Here is a 27,526-nt window from a genome sequence, read left to right as displayed (position 1 = left end):
GCAGAAACAGTTTTCATGTATGCAGAAGCTAGGCTCACGTACCACACTGCATGTTTGGGTAAGCTACACACACGTGTGTAGGCATTCTGTTTACATAAATGATACATTTTTGTTTGTGATGACCTGTAGAATAAGAAGTAGAGCCTAAACTGAAGAAATGTTAAAAATAGACTTAAGACCAAACCTTCCTACTTCTCTGTGCAGCTGTTTTTATTCCCTCAAACTACTTCAAGGAAACTGATAACTTAGCTGAAGTTCAGGCAACGCAGTTATTAGTGTCATCTGTACACAAGAGATAACAGTGACGTAATCTTAGTGCAAAGGAAAAAAAAAAAAAAGTAACGTCACTTGTTTCTTGCAGAAGTTTTTTCCTGAGGAAATGCATGTGGCTTGTGACTGTAATGCACCTATGAGCTTCACGTCTTAGAAATTCTTTACTATCTTTTTGGTTTTGCAAGCTATGATATATTGAGAACTATAAAAACAGGAATTCTGCATGTCGAACAGATTTTTCAATAGGAAAGCGTAAGTTGAACAGTGTGATGTTATTAATAGAGGTTAAAAATGTGAAAAAATTAAGATATCTTTGGTGTCCTATGTCTGTAATGTATCTAACAGTGGTCCTCAGACCTACCGTGTTAGTGGTTTGTTTGCTTTTTTATGAAGAGTCAAACATTATCTTTTTTCCTGAAGCTTTAAAAAAAAAAAAAAAAGGTAGTCTAGTCGGAACAAAATTACTAAGTACGAAGATATGATATGTAATGATTTGGTCCAAAACTTGGGCTGCATGTGCACCAAAGCCTGTAGAAGTCATGAAGCGGGACAAGAACAAGCAGGCCATTTGGCTCCACAGCGCGGTGTTGTGAAATTTGGCTTGGAAAAAGGGGAAGCATCTCACCAGTAGGTAACCCAAGCCCTTCACTTCTGGCTCTATTGGTGACCTTATTACACAGACTGAAGCAGTTCAGATCATGCCAAAAAATGAGAGCTGCAAATCTTCAAGGAATGTTGCAATCATGTGGGGAGGTATTAAACAGGTTTAGACTATTCCAGAGCAGGAATTATATCCAAACTACATTTTTTGTCTTGGACATCAGTGTCCTTTCAACCTACTTTCAGTAGCCTAGCATATTTTGGGTGTTTTTTTTTTGTGCTTCATGCTCTTGTTGCTTACCTAAACTTTCACAGTTCAGTGTATCTGTTCTGTGCTATGAAATGTAAACAGCATTAGTGTAGTAAGCACCTCGCTAAGTATGATTCAATTTGGTGACACGTAGCTTTTAAACCTTCTGTCAACTAATTCCCTTCTGAGATGATCTTCAAACTGAGTACCAGGTGTTACATTTGATATATCGGTTTATTAGAAAACATGAAGTTTGAATACCAATTGATGTATATAATAATTCTGTGAGTATAATACGTAGGCTCAGGGGAAAATCCTAGCTTTCTGGTAGTTACTGAAGAGAGAAATTTAACTCATGCTTTTGGACTCAGTGTTTTTGTACAAAGTGTAGGTAAATGGAAAGAATTTTTTAAAAAAGACCAATATCAGTGTTGTCTTCCCGGAGCCAGGGTTCTAGAGTTCCTGATAGTAAAGTATTAGCGTTGCTGTGTGTACTTCTTGTAGCCTGATCTTTGCAGTCTGCTGTTTTCTCATGGAAAGACAGGAAAAAAAAAAAAAAAGAGAGAGAGAGAATTCAGAGAATATCTTTGGGAATTTTAAATAGATTTAAACCATAGAAGCCGCTGTACTGATTGCCTTGTGAAGGGTAACCCACTTGCTTGGTTACTGGTCTCCCTCTCTGGGGACAGTATGTGGCAGATGTCCCCACTGTCATTACTTGCTCGTTCTACTCACAAGAAATGCCAGGGCTTGTGTGACTGCTGATCTTGGTTTTATCGTGTTGTACAAGGTTTGGGACCTTTTGCTGTCACTGATTCCCTTCCCTGAAATCAAACCTCTGCAAACAAGCTAGCTGTAATATCTGAGCATGTGTCAAGTACTAGTGAGTGCACAATACTTACAGCATTTTTTAAAGCACTCATGAAAGGTGTTTAAATTCCTTTAAATAGTGGGAGGACCCCAAAGAACCCACAAGAAACAGCTTTTTGTAAAGTATGAAATAAACATGTAAAGGTGCAGTGAAATCATCACGTTAGCTCCGGCCTCGGAGTGTGGCAGAGAAAATAAGTCCTGTGCTCCCTCTGTGCATCTGTCTGTCAATATGTGCTGTGTTACAGATGTTATTGATCCAGAGCACTACACCGGCATGCCAATGCAGGCTGCACTCTGGCATGTGACTGCTCTGGGGCTGGCACTCTTTCCATCTTTCCTGAGTTTATCTCCTGTAAACTTTTTCCCTTATTGTGCTATGGCTGAAGACCTTGCTCTCTTAAGTAGCTGTGCCCTCCTCCAGAAGAGATTTGACACACTGTGGGCTCACCTTCAGCTTTGGCTGAGGGCAGAGATGCTGGTGTGGTTGGTTGAATATTTGAGAAGCCAAGTGGGCTAGAGCTGTGACTTTATTCCTTATATAAGGACACTGTGTTCGCTGCAGGATGTAAGCATTTCCCCCTACAGATACCAGGTTACAGACAGCTGGCACACTGCCTTCATGCCTGTGCTTGCACTTCCATGGGAAGAAAGTACCCTGCCTCCAGTTGTCAAAGAAAACTAAATGTGCACTGCTTGAAAAGCATATCCTGGATAAAAGCGCGAGAGATTTTTTTGTGGCTTGTGCAATTTGAGAAGCAAACATTGATGTTTACCCTGTGCCAAAATCTGCCCACATAAGCAGATCAGACTTTTTAAAAATGTTGTTCTGGAAGGTCAGAGACTATTTCGTTTGCTGTGGTTTTTTTGCTTAGTCAAGCAAAGTTCACAGGAGCCAGAGGAATGATTTGATTTCCAAGTTTTCTTCATTCTTCACTGTGTGCTTTGTTAAATACATCTGTGGTAGTCTCAGCTTTGCGCAGTAGTGAAGAAGCTCTACCTTCTAAACAAGCAATAAACCCCTTTGTCAATTTTTAAAAAAATATCACTTCCAAATTGCTGAATGAATGGTATCAAATGACTGAGGGGCTGCTTATCTCCTGAGTGTCTGTGTTATGTGCACAGAAGATGTGCAAGCTGTTTGAGGTATTGCTCTGAACCTTTTTGTGTGCTAAGGCTCTCCCACCTGCTACAGCTCATGTTGCTTTTCTGGAGTCAGAGGCAGAACTTTGGTTTTAGACACATCCAATGTGCAAATGCAGTGTTAACAAGAGTTGACCTTCTGTAGTGTATATGCTTCAACCAGCGCTGAAGGATTATACGATTGTAATGTGTTAGGGCTGAGTCATGACACTGTCTCTGCACTTTGCCAGCAACCATTTTCAGCTCTTTAACCTAGTTTATCTCTCTGTATCTCTTTAACATAGTTTATTTGCAAAGAAAGAAGTAATTCCCTACCTGTCAAGGGTACTGTGGGTTTCCTTATGTTTGTGTTGTTTGTTTGTTTGTTTGTCATTGTTTCAACTGAGTATTTCTGATAGACTCTGATAAGCTCTCTCGAATAACAACACTCAGCACGGGCCACTTCCTGCATGCTTATGTGGCTCACTGAGATACGGGCTGTCCCATGGCTCCTCTCCACCCTTTTTGTTTTCTTTTTCTGATAGAGATGGAGTAGAGAAGGTGTAAGGGTTCTTTTGTCCTCGATACCTTGAGCCTCTTCGTTCCTCCTCTTGTGGACTTTCTCACTGCACGGTTTCTGCCTGCATACACACAGTTTAATACTGAAGCTGAAGCTCCTTTAGATTAGACAGTGTGATGCTGCTTGATGAGCTGCCAGGCAGGCACGTGTGTATATTTTAACTGAGATTTGATCTGCAGCTACCGCACTGTCATTTGCCTGAGGTTTTCACAATGTGTTCTTCCTGTACTAGGGGCATTACCTTGGCTGCTAATTACTTCTCTCATCATGAACAAAATTGTGCTGTTTACCTTAAAGGTGATGCATCAGCTTCATCCTGCTTAGCTCGCAGACCTGCAAGTTAACCGCCTGCTTACGGCTGTTCCCCCGAGGTTCTTGCTCTACTGGTTTTCCGTCAGCTTCCACTTTGCAATTAGAGTCATTTGGAAGCACTCAACTTTCAGTAGCTGTACTTTTGAATGCCTGTTCCCACTTCACTTAAAAATGATTATACAATGTGAAACATTGCATTTCTGTGCAATGACTGTCTTCGTCTTGCAAGAATATTTTAAGGTATCTGTGTGTAAAATGTCATAGAGGTATACTTTGTACTCTGTTATAATCCAGGCCAAAGGAGAGGATGCAGCTTAATCATTACAGACTTTGGACAGGGAGGCATGACTTTTGGTTTCTATTCTTGGTTTTACTGCTGACTTAACATGTGACTTGTGCAAGTGATTTAACCTCTGTGTGGCCCAGCTAGCCCACACATAAAATAAATATTATAATCTCTGCTTCTCAAGTTTTGTCACTGAGGGCACTACAGTAGCCTGTTGCAAATATCCTGTTTGATGATGTGTTAAACGTAAAGTGCAGCTCTGCAGATTTGTTTTTCATTCTTTCCCATCCATGCCCCTTAATGGCACTCTTCTGCTTACCGGGATACTGAGCCAGTGGCCTCTCACAACAGCTGCATTTGAATAAAACAGAGGAACTGAAAACCATAAGAATGAGGCTTGCAAGTGTAGGAAAAAGTCCATCTTTATGTGTACAGCCTCTGACTCGGCAGTTCCCTTCCACAAGCAGTCATGGTAGAGTAAAAGGAAGTAACATACTACCTGAGCCTGGTGTTTCCGAGCTCAGGCATACCAAAATTCAGCTCTTGCAGTTGGAGAAGGAAAAAAAGCAAGAGCACAAATGAATTTTTGTGGATGACTTTGTGTGATGGTCATTTACCATGCTGCCATAAATGATGTGCTTGAACTACAAAAAACTGACGTGCACATTTCTCTGTAGTCCGTACATAAGCTACATGAGCAAGTGGTTAGTGCAAGGGCTTCTGCAGCAGTTAAGCATATTCTACTGAAGCAATGTGTAAGCATAGAGATTTACATGTGCCTGAGTTAAAATCTTTTCTCCCCTGCTTGTGTGAGAAGACCAACTATGGACAAAATGGGCTTCAACAGGGCCTGGCCCAACAGTGCAGCTCCTCTGCAAGGAGTAATGGAAGCAGAATCCAAATATAAAAGGAGTAGCTGGTATTATAAAATTTTAAAAAAGAAAAAAGTGAATGGAAATATTGTAGCAGAAACTGCTGCAGCAAATGTTTTCCACTAAAGCCTACACAAAAGTGCTAAAAAGCCACATATTCTTTCCTGGAGTTTGTGCATCTGCTCAGAATCAATAGTTGAGAGGGAGAACTTAAACTATATAAACATAAAAGAAAATTTAAATAAAATTTAGTATGGATTGTGCCTAGTAAAACAACTTGGAGAAGGGGCTGCAGAAGTTCAGCATGTTAGCATGTTCTTGCCTGATGCATACTCTCCAGATGCTCCTAAAACAAACGTCAATACTGATAGAGAGATGATTGAGAAAGACAAAAATTTACCTCAAGTGTGAGGTTTTATTAGAACAAAGTGCACACTTAAAGTGTAGAGGTCATTATTAGAGACGAAGGCTGAAATTCTGCCCCCACTGCTGACCACGGCAAAATCCCTACTGATTCTATGTATGGCAGATTTTTACCCATGGTCTTGAAATTTAGCCAGCAGAGGCAGCAGAAAACTGCTATGTGGTCGTCTCTCCTTTTTTGATTTTCTCATCGGTAGTCAGGTGTTTAAGGCAGAGTTACAATTTTTGTCTGCCCTGTGTGGCTTGTTTTTACCATCCTCCTTTGTCACCACAGGCAGTCCACCTGTCCTAGCAGGTTGAGCTGGGTGCTGATTTTATTGAGAAGTTAGGGCGGATCACTCATACAGTCATTTCTGCTGTCTGATGTTTTTAGGCAGGAATCATAATGGTGTCCTAAGCTGATAAAGCTGCTTCTGCAGTGAACAACTCATCGCGAACTACATAGATCCCTTTTTTGAGAGCTGACTTCTGTTAATGATGCCCATGGCTTACCCTGGCATGCTTCATCACATACTTTCTTGTTTTACCATAGCTATATTGATATCAAACTTTATATCTGTAGTATTTGTGGTAATGGATGTTTCGTCCAGTATTTCTGGACATGTGAGTACGTTATTGCAGAATGGTGTCAGTGATTCCATATGCAGAGACAAAACAGACATATACTCCTGAAGATTGGGGTATTCCTTGCTTGGGTACATTTCCTTCCTCATAAAGCCCAGACTATCTGTGTTTGCAATGCAGAAAGCTCACGTTCGGTGAGCTTTAGAAAGCACATTTTTAGCCCCTACTTACTAAAATATGGTCCACCATCTAGAACGTGTTATTGTTGTGCTTTCTACATGCATGGCCTTGCATGGATTCCAAGGAAAATGCTTCCTAAAATACAACACATAACTTAAACTTGGCTGTGTATGCAAAGGAAAACCAATTAATGATAAAAATATTGTTTCAAATCCAAGGAGTTTGAGACAGGAACATTGTTATTGCTCTCCCTGAAGAAATCAGAGTGCATTCATATATAATGTTTTCTCAGCAGCCTGCTCTGAAATTTCCTAGAAAGAATTAAGAGTGGTGGCACAACCAGTAGTTTCAATGATCCTTTACGTTAACTGAACCGCTTAAATGAACCAACAGAACTCATATTCATCCTAAGGAGTTCATGAGTGCCCCAGGGGTTGACCGCCGAGTGAGGAAGCGCTGACCATGGGTCTGTATGGAGCACGGCAACAGGTCTGTGCTGACCCGATAATACACATCAGGGAGGTCTGTGCTCTCTGTCTGCTTTAGCAGCGTTGGACATTAGCATTGGAGGAAGGTTTCTGGAATCTCAGGGAAAAGACGATGGGTAATAAAAATGTCACCCTGGCAATAAGGGGCAGATAACAAGATCCAGTGTGTGGCACGGGCAAACACCAGGGATGGGGAAAGCTGAGGCCCTGAGCCTTGCAAATACACAGCATGCCTGTGGAGTTGCTCCCGTCTGTGCCTTCAATGTTCTGGGTTCCAAGAGTAAGAGAACAGAGAGAATTTTTTAGGATGTGTAGGAATGGGAGCCCTAGTGGGTGCCGGGCAGCTGTTACGCATCTGTGCAAACTTTATCACCTGAACTCCTCTGTTGGACCCAGACTGGTGATTACTGGGCAGGCCTAGGTGGCTGCACACAAATGCTGTGCTCACTGTGCTCTGCTCTGTAGTTCTGCTCAGCAGGGAGGCAGCCCCTTCTCCCCATGCAGGGAGTACAGGTGCATGGTGTGAGGTAAAGTTTTGGTATGCAGAAACAGAATATCTGCATTCAAATATTCCTTATGGTTATGGAAAGTTTGGTGTGGAATTTAGTACCAATTTATGATCATTTCCCATCCTGCTAGAAAGACGTGGCGACGGCTCTTCTGGTGGGCCAGCAGTGAGGGAGCTGCAGGTGCCGCCTTATTCGTGCCCTGGCCGTTGTTTGCTATGGACGTGCGTTACAAAACTACCGCGTGCCTCAGCTTCTTTGCCTGCAAACCACAAAATGCGCGGTCCGCGGGGAACACCGTACCGCGTCATGAGCCCGCCCGACACGCACCGGGCGAGCGGAGCGGCCAGCCCCGGGGCCGTGCCACACGCCCTCCCCTTCGCGCTAGGGCGCGGTGCGGCCGGCGGCCCCTCGATGCCGGGCCCGCTCGGAGTTGCTGCCGCTGCCCGTGGCCGGCCCCCCTTCCTCGGCTTCCCGTTTTGGCAGGGGATTAAAGCAGCTCCCCCCTGTGGCAGCAGTGACCCAGAAACGAGTTTGATTCACGGAGTCCTTCCTCCATAACAAGTACAAACGTCAGTCAGAGGGAGTCTCCGGCGGTGTGTGTGTGTGTGTGTGTGCGCGTGTGTGTGCGCGGCGCGCACGGCCGCTTTCCGCGCCCCGCCGCCGCCGCGCCGAACTCATGCGGCGGCCCCGCGCCCTCCGCGCAGGGGGAGCCCGGCCGCGCCGCCCGCCGCCGCCCCGCCGCCAGCAGGTAACCGTGCCGCCGCCCCGCGCCGCCGCAGCGCCCGCCGGGGAGCCGCCAGCACAGCCATATTTGATGGGTTTTTTTGTCGCTCCGGAGGCGGCGGGAGAGCAGTTGGGTGCCGAAGGTCGCTGCCTAGTGGAAATAAGAGAGTACGTCATTAACATGGCGCCGCGGCAGAGCGGGGCGGGAGGCGGCCGAGTTGCGGCTCCGCTATCCCGCGCGCAACTTGTGCCGGGCTGAGCGGGCAGAGGGAGGGAGAAAAGGAGGGAGAGAAGGGGACCTGCGGTGTCGCGCTGCGCTCCGGCCCGGGCTGCGGGGCTGCGCCGCGGGCAGCGCCTGCCGCGGGGACCGGGGTGCGCCGGAGCCGCTCGGGAGGAGGAGGACGGCAGCGGTCCCGCCGGAGCCGCGCCAGGAGAGGGCACGGCCGGCGGCTGTCACCGCGGCCCCGCGCGTCCCGGAGCCGCCCCGCCGCTTACCGCGGGAGGAGGGGCTGTGCGCGGAGCAGCGCGCTTACACCAAGCGCCGGTTGGGACTCAGAGGGGAAAAAAACGCTTCGACAGCGTAAAAATCGCCCTCGTTGGAACGGGGCACAAGTTGTCGCTCGGGGCAGGATTGGGGGGAGGGGGTGCGGCGGGCAGCAGGTGCAGCGGCCCCTCGCGATGCATGTGCCCGGCGCCGCCCCGCCCGCCCGCACTCGGGGAGTTTAAAGGCGCGCGGAGCGAGAGCGGCCACGTGGGGGGCGCGGTGCAAACTTGGCGGGGCCGCGGGGCAGCTCCCGGCGGGCTCCTCCCGCCCGCGGTGCGGCGCTCTGCCCGCGGGGTGCGCCGAGGGAAAATCGATCGCCGTGGCGGCCGTTGAAACGGAAACGCGGACGCGGCGGCGGGAGCCCCCCGGCCGCCGAGGCGGCTCCTGCCCCTCGCCCCGCGGCCGGCCGCGGCGGGGTCTCGGAGCCCGGTAACGGTCTGCGCTTCCCGGGGCCGGCCGCGGCGTTTGCGGTGCGAGACAAAGCGCCGCGTCGCCGCCCACGGCACCCGCTGCCGGCATGGGCTCTCCTCTCCCCGCCCGTCCGTCGGCGCCGCGCCGCGGGGCGCTCCGCGTTTCGGGGCGGGCGGAGCGGCGGGCGTTTGTTTGTGCGCAGCGCCTGCTGGCTGCCGCCTGTGACAAGAGGTGATGCACAGTTTCCAGAACTGTCTGGGAGTGGGAGGAGAGACAGACACCGACACGAGCGCGAGTCCCCGCCGCTCGCCCCGGCCCCCCCGTGCTCTCGCGCCGAGGGCGGGGGCGGCGCCGCCGCCGTTCCTGCGGTGACGGCGCTCGGGGCGGTGGAGCGGCGGCGGGGCAACAAGTTTAATTTGCGGCCGGGGCCGAGCGGATTGGTGGCGGTCGGCAGCGGGGAGGAGCGGCGGCAGGGGAAGGAGGCGGGAGCGCCGGGCCGTTCAAATGGAGAGCGGCGGCGGCGCGGCCTGGCTGCTCCGTTCCCTTCGGTGGGGTGGACGTTGGGGTGGGGACGCCGCGTGAGGAGAGGGGAAGAAGAGAGGAGAGGATTGCCGAGCCGCGCCGCGCCCGGCGGCGCCCGCGAGGCGGCAGATTTGAACTGGTTCCCGCCCGCCTGAGGGCGGCACGCAGCGCGCAGTGGAGGCGCCCGCGGGGAGGAGCGCGCGCGATCGGCGGCGGCCCCCTGCCTCTGGTCCCGGCCCTCGGCTGACAGCGCCGCTCTAGTAAAGTCCCTCGATGGCCCGCAGGTGAGCTCAGCGGGGTTCCGAGCCGCCGGCCGTGCTGTGAGAGCTGCCAGACGTGACGTGCAAATGAGCGGTTCGTGTGGCTGCGCAGCGGCACGAAAATGTGTGGGTTCCCCGCCGGTAGCACTAGAAGTTGGGATCCCTTTTAACGACACACCTTGGTTGGCTTTTTAATTCACAATCAGGAAGATGCTTCTGTGCCGATTGCATTTATTTCTTTTTAGAGACGAGTTTTCCGGGACTAGGAATAGTGACCACCTTAAGCAGGCGCTGTCTTTTAAGTGAGTGAAAAGCTGTCCACACTTGCAAACCTGAAGCCTTCACAAAGTGGTGCCAGAACGCGCTCGTTGTGATACTGTTTGGAGAGACTTCTCACCCTTAGCGGGATGTTGTTGGAACGGTAGGGCTGTGCTCTCGCAGCAGTAAGGTTTTCCCTCTGACTGCACACACTGCTTGCTCGCTGTTTTTGAGCTTTGTGTAATAGGCGTGTTTAAAATACAATAACCATAATAAACCTCCTTCTCCTTCGCAGCTGCACATTTCCCTTCTAGCTTCTCTGGTTTCATTCCCAGTTCGCTGCAGAAGAAAATGTGCAGTGTTTCCTCTTGTGCTTTCTCCCAGCTGTTCATCCTGCTGCCCGGTTCCAGTGGGACTGTCTGAGCTGACAGCTCCTTGGTGGCAGGACAGAATCGTGGTGGCTGTAGGGTGGGCTGGGTGTGCTCCCAGAGCTCAGTTTGCTGGCACTTTGGGTAGTCGCTTCCCCCAGCACAGCTTGGGAATAGGTATTAGGAACCAACTTTGTACAGGTGCACCAATGAGCGTGTGGACCTTGGGTGTGGTGGCCTCAGACATGAGCATGTACTGCTTTTCCTTATCGGGTTTGGGGCAGAGGCGCTGCAGTTAGTGGGAGCAGTCTTAGTGAAGAGTGCTCCTGGCCTGGAAACTTGCTCCCTTTGTTTAAGAAACCCTAAAGGCTTTCTCTCCAAATCTGCGTTTTGGGCTTTTTGTGCTGCAGGCTGTGCCACACAGCACTGTGGTGTTTCACCATAGGTTGAAATGTGGACTCTTCTTTGTGACTATTGAACGTCTCTTTCAAAGCTTTTATTGGTGCTAAAGAGTTTGAGTTAAGAAGTTTTATGTAGGTTGGAATAGTTGATAATATTTTGGTGTAACTGCGCCTAGAAGAAAACAGCAGTTTTCTCTTCTTGCACGAGATGTCAGTTCATGAGGAGCAAGGTGATGCCACGACCCAGCTACTGAACTGAGCACAGTGGAGGAAACCAAATGTGTTCATCTGCTGTTCTTGTGATTAAGACTGTGTTATACTTCCATGTACACAGTGAGTGTTCTGAAGTGATCTCTGGTGTACTGGCTGTAATTAGGTCTTTGTTTCAGGGCATTTAGTGTGTTACTTCCAGGAAAAGCCAGTTTTCAGTTTGTCTTCATTGTGTGCATCTGCCATAATTCTGCTTTCTTTCCATCCTGTCTCTGCAGCTGCTCGTTACAGTTTGTTACATTGACACCTGTTAACACAGTTACGGTTAGTACTTTCTACGTGGAGATTTATCCCTGAACGTACTCTAGTGAGAACTCCACTGTAGAAAGCCTCTGACTCGCAGAAGTAGACTTGTTCAAATGCAGTTATTTTTAAGAATCTGTTTCTTTTTCACTATTGGCATTACAAAGGCTTTGGCACACTTTACATCTCTCTCTTCAGCCATGTCCACTCAGGGTCAAATGGAGTGACAAAGTATATCGTGCCATAACTGCTTAGTAGCAGTGCAAAAACAAACAAACAAACAAACAAAGAAGTATATAGATGCAACACATGAGTGTGTGTACATGTGTATCTGTGTATGCTCACCTGCAGTTTTTATGGCATAGTGCCTGGATTTCTGCTCTGAGGAAGCTAGAGTAAAGGATTTGGATTTTGTGTCTTTGCAACTTTCAGTGTGTCTTTAAAAAAAAAAAAAAAAAAAAAAAAAAAAAAAAAGAGGGATTTTGGTATTGCTGTCCTGTGCAGCTTCTGTTGTTTGTCAGTTGTTTCAAATCAATCTGCTGTAGAGGTAGGAAATGAGCAGTGCTGTGATGCTGCAGTGCATTTCTGTGCTGGGTCGTGTTGCTGTGCTCCCTGTGAAGAGTCAGCAGAAATGGCTGTGTTCTTAGCGACAGCTTGTTGGTGTGTAGGGTGAGATGTTCATGGCTCAGCTCTGCTAGAACGTGAAGATCCACTGTGTGTTTGACATTGATTCTGCATTATCATTTCGTCATTCCATTCGTACCGCATTTTACAAGTGTTGTGAAGTAGAGGCTCTCTCCAAAGTGAAGTAGGCAGAAGAAACATTTCAGGCAGCGTAATCTTGTCTTTAAGATGATCACAGTATCAATTCTGTAGTGTTAACTCCAAGGTTAGATTTGTGTGTTTGCTGTTTGCCCAGTCAACAAGTAAAGCCCAGAGCTTGGCTTTCAGACCTAGCGTGATGACATGGGGGGATAAAGCTGCTGGTGTCGTCTCTGGAGCATCATGCCTCAGGTGGCGGGTACTGCAGAGCCCACAGAAGGCTGCCTGTCAGCTACATCGCTTGATCTCTGAAACCGTGGCTTTGAAGTGGAGAAGCAAGGGTCCTTCTAAGAAGTGAAGCTGAACTGTTATGCAGAATTCAGTAAAATTCTTATCTGTATCATAACCAGCCTTGTGAACAAGTCGAAACCTCACGTTGTTGCACTTGTGTAAGCACTGCTGTAAGCTGTGCCAGGAGTGCTCCCTTGTTATGGCAGGATAAGAGGTGAAGGTAGAATCAGCAAAACCTGAGCGCTTCTCTGTTACTTGGAATGGCAGCAAGCATCCAGTTGCTTCTGTGAAACTTAGGACAGGTGCTATTGCGTATACCACCAGAGTTTTAGTTAGACCAGGGTATAACAGGAAGCTCAGGGATTGCCTGATGCATGGGTGATGGGCAGCCTTCGTTGTGTTTGGGCTGCAGGACTTTGTAGCTCTTGAGCACTGGGCTTACTCTACAGTTAAACAGTATATGGGCAAGTGCCCTTTTCAGGCTGCTGTGTGCGTTTGGGAGTAATGGCAGTCGATGGGGAGTCAGGGGGCACTGCTTGGTTGGCCGCTTCAGAGACGCACTCGTCTTGTGAAGGCAGTGGGAAGTGGTTCTGTGGCATGTGTGACACACTGAGTGCTTTGTGGGAACTCCACGACCGTTCAGCAATTATGCGGTTGCCTTGAGTTGCTGGGAATTGAGCTCAGTAACCTGGGTGGTTTCCTTCTGTCTCATCGCATCATTTTTACTTCTTATTGGTATGAGTCTTAAAGGTTGGTTTATATGTGTTGCCCTTTTATTGGTATTGTGCTTACATGTGAATTTGCTTTGTTTACGTACATGTTTGTAGCCAGCTTGTACCGTTGTGCCACAGTCTTGGTGAGCCCACCGGTTGGAATTGCCAGGCTTACTTCTGTTTCAGATACATGTTTTAATGAGATCAGGGGTGAGTTACATGCATTATATTTGCACCTGAATACATTGATTGTATGTCAAAATCCAGTCAGTCTTCATGATCGGAAGGAGAATTTCAGATAAAGGTAGCACTGACATTCCAGGCTGGGAAGGAGAAAGAGATAAGCAGTTTTAGTGGAAAGCCTGACATTCTGCCTTCTAAAATATAAAAACCTGTCCTTACTTTTAGTTGCAGATATCCCGCAAAGAATGATGGAGGATAGTCTTCTTTTCTAAAGTGGCATGCATTTCCAGTGTCCTCTCAGCGTGCAAACTTGTGCATGTGGCTGAACAGGGAAAGCCTGTACTGTCAATCTGCACCTCAGCAGCAGCAGTTCATGGTTAGCCTTGCTGCACTTCTTGTGTGACTGTGAGGTCCCTGTTAGCTGCCCGCAGCCTGTGGTGTTTGGGGCAGAGGGACTGTGTGTGGTACCGCAGGAGAAGCGGCATTTCCGTCTGCGTGGGTTATTCTTGTTAGCTGCAGATGGTGTATTCTGGGCTATGGGCTTGAGCATCTGGTGCACGATGTTTAAAAGGAACAGTCTGAAGTTATTTTAGAAGTCAAAAAATGCTTTATTTCTTTTAACGACAGAACATCTAGGGGTTAATCGTAGGGGGTTGAACAGTTGCTTAGGGCAGCCAAGTGCTGCTTTTCTGCCAGCAATGTAGCTCCCTGAAAACGCAGTGAAGTTCAAAGGTAGGGAAGGATGATCTACGGATTCCAACTCTCCTTTTGTATGCATCTGTAAAAGAATCTCACACAAACTTCATTGAATCGTGCATTTCCTTTTAATGTTATATTTGGGGATGTAGGCTTTTCAATACAGCCGTCTTTAGAAACCTGCCTTAGAGTGGATGGGTAAATGAACTGCCTTATTGAACACTGTACTCCAGAGAAGTGGCTGCTGTGCTGGCTCATCTGACTGCTGGAGAATAGCTAGCTAATCCTGAGGGCTTGACAGGGAGGGTGTGAATACCATTTGCTCCTTTAAATAGCAGTCGGGGGAAAAAAAAAGCAGCATCATTTGCTGTATTTTTTTAAAATTTTTTTTAAAAGATACACAGTAGAAAGGAAAAGCTTCGGGTGTTCCTTATTTCATGAATTTGCTAAGTATGGTTAGGAGAAGATGAACTCAGAATATACTTGTCCGAAGAGATGCAGGGAGCAGAATTTTGGATTTCCTTGTTCATCCCAAGGCTGTGAATGTTTCCTCTGTGTGTATATGCAGTGTTACTTTGCTTTAGATTGCTTACTTTTCAGACCGTGTTGAAAAGAAACAAGAAGTGAGGATTTTGGCCAGGAATATGTAAGTAGCATTTCTGAGACAGTCTAGGTATTTTTTACTTTATTCCATATCCCTTTTATTTAGTTTACAGGAGATATTTCCATACTAATGGAATATGCTGTTTTAGTTTGGTGGTGTTCACACTTGTTTCACTTTCAAGAAAAGTATGTTAGAAAAAGTGTGTTGAGAAGCTGGGTTCTGGCCTGATAGCAGCTAGTTCTGTCTTAGCCCAGTTTGGATCTGAGTTGTTGCTTTCTGGTATTTCATAAGTAACCGTATGAGTACTTGGCTCTGGAATGGTCCATTTATACCAGATCCCTTCAGAGGATTGTGATGTTCTGCGCTGGTGTGTGTGTTTCTTCATTGGTGACCTTTCTGCTTGTCATACATAGAAAATTCTGGTCTGCTCCAAAGCCGTTCTTCTGGGCTGAATTCTTTACACACTGTAAGAGGCTGTCATTAATGATTCTTCATTCTCTGCCGTCAGAAGTTATATGTGAACTTTTACACGGTGGTGATGACAAATCTTGGTGAAATATTCACCAACTGTTCAATTTAATATAGTATAATATCAGAAAGGAGGAAATCTTGCAGTACTTGGGCTCTAAAAGCAAATTGGAATTTACTGTAGGTGTAAAATAGTTTCAGATTCAGTTGCTTATGTGTTCCTAGAGAATGGAATGAATTGGATGAATTCTGTCTCAATAATGCTTATTTCTGTGTGAATCCCTTTCTGAAGAGAAGATTTATTTCTGGTTTTTGTTTGTTTGTTTTTGTGTGTTTTGGGTGCTTTTTTGAGGGGGGATGAGAGGGGGGTTTGGAAGTTGAAAGTAGTGTCAGGCTTTCTTCTCCTCACTTTGAGAATTACTCTTCAAAGTTGAAAGGGTTCTCCTGGAGTTTACTACCATGAGTCATTTCTCATTGAACAAAGTAAAGTAGTTACAAATCTCCTGAAGTGGTCAATGAGAAGAGCTTTGCTGAGAGGTTTCTGGGAAATTCCAGCTCATGTGGAGATTAAGAGGTTGGGCTTTCTGCACCCACCTAGAAGCAGAAGTGTTTTCAGCATCTGATTTTCAAGTCCGTGCCCTGAAGGCACATACTAGGGCTTTGCTGCTAGCAGAACACTCAGACCTTGTTGATAGCACAATTGATACATGGCAGGCAAAGGCTCAGGGGATTTGATGTTCTATCTGGAGTCCTTGTCAGTTCAGCTTAAAGTGGATGTGCCTTTCTGCACTTCTTGTCATGTTTTTTCTGCTTTTCAACTTACTCCTTTTAGTAAGTGTTTACATACAATGCTGACTGGTTATTCACAGCTTCCTATTTGTTTTTTGCCTGAATTTACTTCCATTCTGCAATACACACAGAATACCAGCACCGTGTGAGTAGCCAATACAAACATAAGGAACATTTGCCTTTCCATCACTGGTTTGTGTGCGGCTGAGCTCACTATTACTAGAATTCACCAACTTTGGAGCTTGGAGGGGCAGTGTTATCAGATGATGGTGTGGTTCCTGAAAAGGGTTTAGGCAAGCTGGTGGACGTGTGCCTGCAGGAGGAATTGACTGTGACCTTAGAGATGGTACCTTCTGGAGCATGTATGATCCATGTGTAGTTTTTCTGGGGAAGCTTGACTTGCTAATGCTGATGTTTCTTTTTCTTTTATGCAAGGAGAAGACTTTAATCTTTGACGTTGCAAATCTAGCACTTAACACAAAAATAAGATTGTTCCAAAGGCATATCTGCCAAAGTAAATATTTACTGAGGTGGTTAAAACGTTACTGTATTGCAAATCTAGTGTCAGGAATGGGTAGTGTGAGTTAATTTACTCAGATACTTAGTGGTGTTCAATCTCTGAGAAACAAATATGCTTCTGTTTTGGGGTGGAAGAGTTGGTGGACCTGTCATTATACCCTCCAGTTTTTTTTACCTGCTCAGAGGGTAATTACCTAATTAAGTGCCTTGGAGATATTCACTGCTCGTATTTCAGTTGCTGCTTAAAGTTGTTTGTTTTCCTTTATGTGTTGTGAATCCTCCGATGCCATCAGAAACCCAACCTGATGACTGCGTGTTATTATCTTGAGTTAAGTGCTGTCTTGTTGCTTTGCAGGCTGCCTGCTGTTTCCCGGGGAGATCATGAAACGACGTCGGCTTCCTAGCAGCAGTGAGAATTCTGACGACAATGGCAGTAAGTGCTCCTTTGTTGTAGAGTGCAGTAGGTTATGAGTTGGAAAATGCTTTTTAATAGAGTGTTTCATGTGGCAGAGGCACTTTGCATTGGTTGGCCTGGTGGAAACGTGTGAGGAACCAGTTTTAAACTTGGTTGTTCTGAGCGCGTGTGGATGTGTGTTTGGGATTCCCCCCACTGTATTAACTGCCTGGTGTTAATTAATAAGATAAAACATGAGAAGTTGGTCTTTGTTTCTCTTTTTGTGTCTTCAGTTGCCATCAGCATAATATACGCAAGGACAGAACTTGGGTAGAGACATGTGCTAACCTTGTGCACACATCAGTATTTGGTATAAGACTGTACTAGGATTTTAAGTCTGCTTCCATGTTCCCATACTCTTTTATGCAGTTGGAAGGTATGTTGCTGCAGACTTCAGCAGTAAAGACTGTTGGTACGTGAAAATGTTTTGCTTCCATTGAAGATTATTTTACTTAATGCATAAATTTCAACAATCTGAATTCAACACATCACTGATTTGAATGTACGATTTTTCTTTAAAAAACCAAACAGAAAAACAGCATTTCCGTATTGATGTAACTAACACTGAGCTCTGTGTGGTCTCTCTCAAGTTTGGATTCCAGGGGCCTGTAATCTTTCGTTTATTTAATTAAAAAAAAAAAAAAAAAAAAAAAAAAAAAGGCAGTTTGGAAAATGCATAGATGTGCCAAGGTGTTTTCTTTGCCCCAACAAACAAGGTGATTGTATTTGACTGTGGAACTGCTTATCCAGTTGTCAGAGCTATTTTCCTGGTTTTAATTTGACTTTACTGGTTGCACGTCTTCACATTTTGAACCTGGTTTTGAGTAAATAAAAGAAGGTGATGGGAGATTTTTCTATGTGATTTTGAAGGATTTAGTCTGAAGATGTAGCCCTGCACTATGGCCCCAAATGGGTGACTTCCTCACCTGCATGCATTTCCAAGAAGCATCTGTGCTGCATGGAAGAGCTGCTCAAACAGCTCTTAGGGTCAAATCAGTGCCTTACACCAACCCTACACAAACTGTAGCTGAAATGAAGGAGTGGTAAAAAGGATTGAAGGAGGTGAGAAGTAGCAAGCTGATCAGGACCTCATCCATATAAGGATTAGCTATTAAAGTTGGGTGGGATTTAGTTTGGTTTTGCAGAACTACTTGAGGTTGGAAGATTTTGGAAGACATTTGTTTTTCTTCCTTAGAATATTAGCTTGGATTATTTAAAAAAAAAAAAAAAAAAAGAAAAAGTAAAAAAAGTAAATTGGTATGTTTCTATGAAGAAAAGAAGTATTATTCACCCCAAAAAAAGTATATTACTGCTTGTAAAGTAGACAAGTAGCAACAAACGTGATGTTAAGCGTTAGAATTTTGCTCTACTGTATTCTCATTCCCTCTCTGACAGCTTTATGTAATAGTATTACATTTTGATAATAATTTTATTTTCACTCTGTTTTTAGTCTTTGATCTCCCTTCATGCGCCTTGTTTTTCACACTTCACCAAATATGCTATGAAGTAAATACTCTGAGTTGAAATTCTGCAATAAATATTGCTGACTGATCTGCTAGTGGTTATAATACTTGTTTGTAATATCTTTACATATATAAATGTCTGAAGTAGAGCTCTGTCTGGAATAGTTGGGTAAGTCAACAGCTCTATGTTTTCTAAAAAAAAAAAAAAAAAAAAAAAAAAAAAAACAAAACCAAAAAACAAACAAACAAACAAAACCCCAAAAAGCCCCCCACAAACCTATATTTTTATCTGCTCCATAGATCAAGATCTAAGAAAATGAAATAGGGGAAAAGAAAAATCTTGCCCTTTTATAATTAAAAGCATCCTAAATAGGAATAACTGTTTCTTGAATAAATTATATGGCAAAAAACAGTGAAATTTTAGAAGTATTTTCAAGTATTGTCAGAAGTAATATATCAAATAACACAGCAATTCTGTTTCATTACTCTTCCTTTTTTCTTTGCCTAATGCTGTTGTTTGTCCTTTTATTGAGGCAAATTTTACTGGGCAAATTTCAGATACAAGTTCATTTATGTTCATTCTATTACTATACACATGTGGGAAAAGTTAAGTTAGTAATCAGAAAGAATGTGACCAGAAGAGAATATATATTGTACGGCCAGCATCTCCAAGGTTTCTTGTCGTTCATGCTTTCATGAGAACAATTTCTGACATTCAGGTCCTTTTCCTCCACTTCTGCTTTGATAATATCCTTACATATTTGAACTCCAAAGCACTTGCCTGATGGTTTTTACCTTAGTTTAATCTTTGCTCATCTGTAGTAGAGTTACTGATCAGTCTTGCTATGTTAATTTCTGTATGGAGATCTATTATTACTTCATCAGTAGTATTTCTGATGCACTGTGCTGCTATTGGTGTTATGCAGAGTAAGCAAATTTTTTTTTTTTGCCTAAAAGTCAAAAGGTAAACATTTCAGGGCTACTTGTTTGAAGTCCTTAAATAGCAAATAAATAGCAAAAGCTAGCTATTTTTCTTTCTGAGAGATCCCACAGATAGAAAACAATTAAATAGACTATTCTGAGCTCTTCAAACAGTTGCCTTCTAATTGAAAAGTTGCAGTTTTAATCAACACTTAGTTGGAATCCTGTTGCCAAACGTCTGTTTCCCTTCAGTCCTTAGCACCTCTTGACCCTCCAGTTCCTCCTTCGCATTGAACTCACTAGTTTCTTGGCTGAAAGTTCTGCACTACGCTCCCTCATCTTGTGAGGTGACGACTGGCACCTAGAAATAGGATTTTTTCTGTTCTGAAGTTGGCTTTTCATACTGTACTTTAGTAGACTGTGAGATCAGGCATCTTGGATTCATCACAGGCATTGCTTGGTGTTGTATTGCTGGAGTAACCTGCACAATGATACTTGTTTGGGTTGGAATAGTGCTGCCAGGAAAATGTTTTGACATGAGGAAATGAACTTTATTTTAATTGAACTCAGGAGCCTGAATATTTATAAGGTAATAGAAACTGTACTACTAATAATGCTGTTTATCTACAAAAGTAAATAAACACTGAGATCTTGTTTTCTGCTTTGTGACTACAAGGTGATCTGAAAAGAAACCTCAAACCCCAAGCTCTAAGAACGTATTACACTGCAGATTTAAGCACATCTGTAGTTCTTCAGAGGAAGAAAAGGTTGTTCTACTTCTGTAAGATGAAAGAAGAGTGAATTGTTACTGTTTAGAAGTAAAATATTATCAAAACAGAAACAAGTTTACCAGCATGGCTGCAGTTCTGGGGTATATGCATTTTTTCTTACATATTTCAGTGGGGGGCAGAAAGAGAGGGAATGAATATTATTTACAGTATTTTAAAACCTTGCAGCTTAGAGAGCCCTGCTTTTCTCCTTACCACTTCTTTTTGTTCTCTGACTTGATTCTTTCCTATATGTTAAGGGTAAACCAAAGGCCACCAGAAGTGTATAGCTTACATCCCTCAGTCTAAGTTGTGCTGCGCGTTGTTGAGCTGTGTCCCCTTAAAATCTGACATCTACATTTAGACACAAGACCAAAATAGCGTATTTGAAGCACTGCGCAAAAGATGTCAGAGTTGTGCACCTCGGTGCTGCAGTCAGGCCCTGGATGTCTCAGTGTGTTCTCGGAGATTCCATTTTCTGAAATTATAGGTCACATTTGAACATCTTACCCATGGAATAGAATTGAACAAAAAACGGCTCCAGACATACTTCAGGATTTTGCACTTTTTGCCTGAGTACAAACAAGAGGAATAGTTTTGGGAGATGCTTGGAAGGATTTAAGATTTTTTTGGTGTCATTTGTTTACATCTGGCAACTTGTTAGTTTTTGTCACTTTCCAGGTAATGTATTGCAGCAACTGTAACAGATGTCTGAAAGGAGGACTGAAGAGGCTTGCAGATGGAAAGTACTTCTAGGCTTTGTAACATGTCAGTCACGTCACTTCTGAGAAATGAAAGATTTAATATTTAAGGATTGTGAAATATAGGTGTGTGAGTTAGATGTACCCTCATGCTGTCATTGCTAAACTAATATTATTTTAATTGCAAACATCTTGCCTATATCCATTGCTTTAACTCAGTGACTGGAATCTTCGGTAAGAAAGGGCTTTTCACCCCACTGGACTTGTGTTGTTTGGGATGGATCCCACAGTGCCATCACAAGCACTGCTGAAAACGTAATCTTAGGTGCATGTGTTGTTTTTTTGTGGCCATTACGTACCGTGCAGGTAATGCTGTGCAGCACTTTGGAAGCAAACACAACTTTCCTTGTTTTTCAGTTGAATGAATTGCTGGATGAGGGATGGTGTTTAAACAATGGGTGTAAGGCAGTTGTAGCACTAAGATTTGAACAGAGCAGTGTAGAAGGTGTGGCTTTTGGAGTGATGACAGAGGATCAGAACTTACTGCTTAGTTCATGACTAGGCTTGCTGGGATAGATGCTTAGTGATGAAGTTGCACTTTGATTGGAAAGCTTTACTTGGTTTGATAGGCTATTCAGAATCACAGAACACCTATTGTATCTGAGGAGGGGACTTACACATCCTGATCATCATAGGCTTTGGAGAGGCACGTGTTTTTTTTACAAAACTGCTAGTACTGAGTGTACCTATCTGCACTTGGATTATAAGTCTCAACAACATAACATTGTCAGCCTGTAAAGCTACCTTGAGAGATGCTGAAATTGGCTTCAGTTATCTGTAGTGAAATTGACAATAAAAGTTCATACACACCGATGGCAGAACAATGCTGTAATGGGGAGCCTTGGGCTGGGGTGCTAAAATGGCACTTAGGTCCAGTGATTTAAAAAAGAGTAAGATGGACTGTTGGAAAGGTGATATGTCTCTCTGTGGTCTCTTGTCCTTTGAGATTATAAAACTCAAATGTGTGCCACTGAGAAAAGTGATGACAGAAGGCAGCTTGTATTGAACTGCTGTGGCAGTGTGCTGCAAAGGCTGCTCGCTGCATGCATCGGGTACTGAGCAATTGAGCAGCAGTGTTGTAAAGCTGCAGAGATCGTATGGATCCACGCAACAGTCAGCACCTGCAATTGGATAGCTGTGAAATAACGTTATTTTTTTCAGTAGTGTCAGTATTGACAAGTGAAAGGCAGTTGCTTTTCCTCATTTGATCTTGAATGAGATTATTGCATAATAGTATACTATTATCTACAAAGATAAGGACAAGTGCTCTAGCAAGAGAAACATGAGAATTTGGCTTTATAAAATGTAGTGTTAGGCTCTGTTTGTGTATGTTCTGCATTCTCAGTGATAAGATCTGAAGATAAGTGTGCAGACAGCTCTTCCTATACCCAGCATAATGGAAAACTGCTGTCAATCTGTTTGCATTTTCTTTGTGCTGGAATTCTGATCTAGACATGCAGAGTTATGTCTAAATGATATGAAGCCTTCTTGTAAGCAGTTGTGGGCCAGGCACTAAATGAGAAGACTGTGAGCATCTATATTTTCTCTTCAGACTGCAGCTCTGTCTGACAGTTGGCAGCATCACCTACTTTGTCTCAGAGAGCTGAGAAGGGATATAGGCATCTGGAAATGCCAGTGTTGAGCAGAAGCGACAGCCAGACATGCATCCATGCCAGAGGTGTTTTGCTCTGTTGAGCTGCATGGTGTAATGATGGAGCAGGATTGTATTTACAGTGAGAGAAGTGCTTTCAGACGCAGGGTGATCTGAGTCTTTGAAGTGTTCAGAAGCTGCAGCAGCAGGTAATTCCGCAGGGACACAGCTGGGTGCTTTGCAGGTGGCTGTACAACAGCCTTGTGCATGATACATAATAGCTAAGCCTTTTCTGCTCATGCTGAGTAGCGTATTAGTTGTGGGGTAAAATTCCCTGAGGGTGTTAGAATTGTTTTATTAGTTCAAATGAATTTTCTGGTTTGATGGTCTTTCTTGGACTCAAAAGGTTTTTTGACAGATCATTTAGCAAATTGATACAGTTAGAATTGATGTCTTTTTTTTTTTTTTCTTTTTTTTTTTTTTTTCCCTTTTGGGAAATGTGTGCTCTTCACAAATGCTTAGAAAGGATTCACAGTCCTTGATTGCTTTTTTTTTTTTTTTTTTTTTTTTTTTTTTTTTTTACTGTCAGGAGGTGCATGTGTTTTATACACCCTGTAGCGGTATTATATATGGCTTACTCTGTTTTTATAATACCCTGGAAGTCTCCTTCCTAGTACCATCAGTGTGTTAGAGCTTTGCCTCTATTGCTGTGAATTGCATCTCATTAAGTTGTTTTAGGGTTTGGGAGTTTCTTTGTCTTTAAGTGGATAAAAGTGATGGGAAAACCGAGTTATGTTTAGAGATGTAAGCCTCACCTCTTTATTCTTGGTGATGAACACCTAACCCATCTGAAGAGATCTTAATTAAAAGAACCAAGATGAGCTTGGTATTTCCTAGAGCAGTGATTCTAGCTAGGCTACTGTGTTCATCCTTAACTTTCCCAATCGTGTGAAAGGATAGGCACTTAATAAGAGACCTTTTGTGCTTAATTTCTTATGATGATAGCATTGCATCATTCAGGTATGTTTATTTAGCTCCGTGCTTTGTGGTTGACTGTTCTTCATATTCACTGTTACTCACGCAGCATTTGGTGGTGTTGGTTCTCTCTAACATCTCATTAATCTTCCATCTGCTATAGAACTCATTTTCCCCATGAGGTATTCTGTTACCTTACCAAGGTTTTACATCTTCAAACTTCCAGCAGTTCAGACTTCTATGGTTTCTTGCTGTTGTTTTGTTATTTTTCTAGAACAGGGTTTAGCTCTGTCTTGAGCCTTAGAGGTTTTTCTAGCCTTGGTGATCCTAGAGTTCAGAAAGCTGCTGATGAATAATAGTCACTTCTTTTTATTAACTGTTTGAGGATAAACTTGCTGAAAAGTGTCTGGAATCTATCTAAAATACTCAATTAAGTTAATGTGCTTTTGTAGTACAGAAGAGCTGTTCTGAATCCTGTGTTTTGACCACAGCGAATTCTTCCTTCCATATAATCCAGGAATGGTTCTTACTTCATGTACGTAGGCACAAATATCAGATCATTAATCACTGAAGTAGCGGTAATTGCCTGTTAACTTTGCCTTTCACTGAGGTCCCTCTTCTGGGTTACTTAACAAAATATGGACATAACGCTGCAAAGTCAAACCACATCCTCCATTTTCCTCCTGCACTTCTGTTGATATGTTTGGAGCGGGGTGCGTTGCTCCTTGATGGAAGCAGCTTTGGGTAGTTCAGTGTTGTGTCTTGGCATTGTGAAGGGCATTGATATTTTGCTTTAAGTGCAGCAGAAGCAGCGCTGAGGCTTTTCTTCAAGATTCTGTAAGTAGTTAAATTTCATACTGTCACAGACTGAATATTTTTCTGTGATTTGACTGACTCCTGTAATTTCGTGTGCTTTTTTGTCCAATGGTAGTTATATGAATCTGTGAATGCATGCCTTATAGTTGGGCTTTGTTTATTCAGTGAGTAAATGTTTTCCCTATTGAAGTGAAGCTCTTGAAGTGTAGCTCTGTTAGCTACAGTTACAGGGCTCAGCCAGTAGTAAAATTTGAGTCCCATGAGAAATTCCTCCACCTTTTCCTCGTAGTATTATGTATGGTCAGTTTACACTGCTCAGAAAATACAACAGTCCCTTTAGTAAGTTGCTAAAATACCACGTTTTCACTGTGCATTCACCAGTGTTATGTTCAAGGAAACAGCTATTGCAGAACTGTGTAAAAACAAAACACAAAAAAACCCACTTTCTTTCCTTTCTCAGTGTAGGAAGTTATCGAGGTGGATAAACTACTCAGTATAATAAATTCCTGAGGAAGCCTGGCTGTGTTCGAGTTGTCCCTTCACAGAATCGTAGAATGACTTGGGTTGGAAAGGACCTCAAGGATCATGAGCTTCCACCCCCCCCGCCACAGGCAGGGCCACAAGTCTCCCCGTTTAATACCAGACCGGGCTGCCCAGGGCCCCATCCATCCTGGCCTTGAACACCTCCAGGGATGGGGCATCCACAACCATTCTTGGCAGCCTGTTCCAGCACCTCACCACTCTTGGTAAAGAACTTCCCCCTGGTATCCAACCTAAATCTTCCCTCCTTCAACTGAAAACCATTTCCCCTTGACCTGTGGTTATCTACCCTTGTGAAGAGTTGACTCACCTCCATATGTCCTTTACATATGGAGGTTTTACATAGTGTGCTTTCATGGAGCTCTTGAAAAAGAAACACAACAACAACAACAACAAACAAAAAAAACCACACAAAAGTTCTGTAAATTCAGAAGTGGTAACATTTGACTCTTCACATTGCATCCAATAGTTAATTAATCCAGTGCTTTAGCCCACGTGTATTGGGTCCAAAATCAGAAATAGACATTTAAGGCTCTGTTTTGATGTCTATCACCAGATGACCCAGTAAAGAAATAGAAGTAGCACTTACATAGCCGTTATTTGACTTCTCACCATTGCAGTTTCTGTGTGGCATGAAAGAGGTGTGTGCATTTCCTGGGAATCACAGTGCTGAAGCTTCTGTATTTTTTTAATAACTGTGAAACACAGGCACTTAGGAAAAGTGATGGCAGCAATTCAGAAATCTTTCAAATGATCAGCCTTTGTATTGAAACACTAATGTTTGTCTAAACAAATTTTTGTGTGTGTGTTCTGACCTCAGAAAAGAAGTTTTTGTAGCAGGTTGCTGATTCGGTTTTGACCATTATGCAAATTCTGTGAAACAGGTGTTATTCACTGCTCGGTTTTGGAGTGGATTTTAATGGGGCAGATCCTTTAATGTATTACTAACTGAACAAGGATGACAAAAGTGCAGCTACAACATCATGAATTCTTCTGATGACTTCATGGTGTTTTTTTCAACACAAAAAACATGGTGTTTTTTTCATGAAGTGTTTCAAGAAACACTTCATGGTGTTTCTTTCAAGTGAAGGTCTTGGGGAGAGAGCTTATCCCATCCTGAGCAGTGCATCTTTTGAAGAGGTCTGTCTGATCCATGAGAGGATTCTGCAGGATGATGTGATTGTTGCTTTTATGAGCTGCAAACTTAACCTCCTACTCATAGTGTTTCTGCGCACAGGCAGAGAAGAGATGAGCAGTGTAGGAAGGTTTTTGAATTGATCCTGCTTTATTTGTCTGCTATTAATACCCAGAGTTGCCAAGTTCAGCCTTTAGAGTTGCCACTCATCATAGGCATTGTTACAAGTCCTTAATTTCTTCACCTAAGAAGAATTTATTGGCACTTCTTTTTTTCTTTTTTCTTTTTTTTTTTTTTTTTTTTGCTACTGCTGTGTAATTGGCAGTGGAAAATACCTGCTGTACCTGTAAATCTTGCTAAATTTAAAATGAGTTGATTTTCGCAGTTACAAATACACTCTGGTGTCTGCTTTGTCAATGGAGTGTAGTTTCTTCCTTTCTCTTTTTCCTTTCCTCCTGTTGCAATATTTGTGAAAGCTGACAGAGTCTGTGTCACAAAATTTCAAGGCAAAAAGGTATAATTTGTTTGGAACATAATGATTCCGCAGACAAAAATTGTCCAACCACCCTGGCTGAGAAGGAGAGCAGCATGTTTTCGGTGGCTGCACTGACTTGGCATGTCAATCTCTATTTTGAAAAGCCTTGCTCTAGGTAGAACTGGATAACCAGTATAGGTAATTAGAATGTGAATACATTGAACTCAAAGATTACATCTCAGGCTATGAACAGACCACCTCAGTAGATACTATTAGCCTGCAGAAAGTGCATTATTGATGCTCAGAAGCAAGCATGGTACAAGATGGCTGTGTTCAAATGCTGGGTGGAAGGCTGTAAGTGCAGTGCAGCCAATGCATACATCATTAGAGATAGTATAACAGAGAAGCCACAACAGAAGTTGAAGACTGAGTAGCTTCTATTTTCTGGTTCATTTTGGAAGAGTCTTTTTCAGGTTTGCTCTAGAAGCCCAGCTCTGGTTTACCTTACTCGTATGATCCTACTGGAGTAAATAGGCCTAGTTGGGTGTGCTGAGAGCAAGGAAGCTGCAAATGATTTTTTCTGTATTCTAGGTCTGTCCACCTGGTCCCAGCATTCCAGATCTCACCGTCGGAGGTCTTCATGTTCCAGACAAGAAGATAGAAAACCTTCTGAGGTATTTCTGGAATATGATTGCCATTTTGTTGCACCTACCAAATAAAAAGTGCATGTGTGTTCTGGGCATGTATCCGTGTCTTCTGAATTGTGCTTTATTTTCTTGCTGCTCCATTTCAACTGGCACTTAGTGCCCCCTCCTTTGCCTTTTTATTTCTGGTCAGGAGATGACAGAGCTCAGCTGCCAGCACCAGTGCCTGTCAGAGAATTTTGACATAGTCTGACATCCATTCAACATAGCTGTAGAGTCCTCTAGTGTTTTGGGCATCAGAATTGCCAGTGAAACTTTATCTTAGGTGCGCTTATTTTATAGATTGTACTGGGTCTTGATATGTGGTCATTGTTAATGTGCTTGTCAAATCTGCTTCCTGATAGTTTTGTCTTCCATTGTGCTTTTAAGAAGTCGGATCAAGGGAGATAAAAATGGTTTTGAGTTTCCTTGGATAGATCAACTGTTAGTAACACGTAAATGGGATCCAGTTCATTCTGTATCTCCCTATCTTCAGGCTAATACTGCATTGCAAACTCTGCAGAGGCTGCAAAGAAAGCATTAGATTTAGGAGACAGGATTTCTCGATTCAACTTACTTGCCTGATAACAA

General features: G+C 43.7%; 1 protein-coding gene across 2 annotated transcripts in view; it reads left to right on the top strand.

The window, feature by feature from the left end:
• The window catches only part of JADE1 (jade family PHD finger 1), a gene marked incomplete at its 3' end in the record, with an annotated part of 123,162 nt that overhangs the window by 72,989 nt on the left and 22,647 nt on the right, over window positions 1-27,526 (top strand). The window contains exons 1-3 of one of the 2 annotated variants that reach the window (XM_079534202.1): window positions 16,442-16,540; window positions 16,710-16,787; window positions 26,844-26,926. In XM_079534202.1, the coding sequence (XP_079390328.1) occupies window positions 16,736-16,787; window positions 26,844-26,926 (135 nt within the window). In that variant the 5' untranslated portion in view covers window positions 16,442-16,540; window positions 16,710-16,735. Of the gene's footprint in view, window positions 1-16,441; window positions 16,541-16,709; window positions 16,788-26,843; window positions 26,927-27,526 lie in introns of those variants that run through there. The other variant, XM_079534201.1, reaches the window with a different exon arrangement.

The sequence above is a fragment of the Tetrao urogallus genome, assembly GCF_951394365.1.
Source record: "Tetrao urogallus genome assembly, chromosome: 4".
NCBI lineage: Eukaryota > Metazoa > Chordata > Aves > Galliformes > Phasianidae > Tetrao > Tetrao urogallus.
The sequence above is the reverse complement of the archived record's forward strand: the minus strand, read 5'-3'. Positions and strand labels throughout refer to the sequence as shown.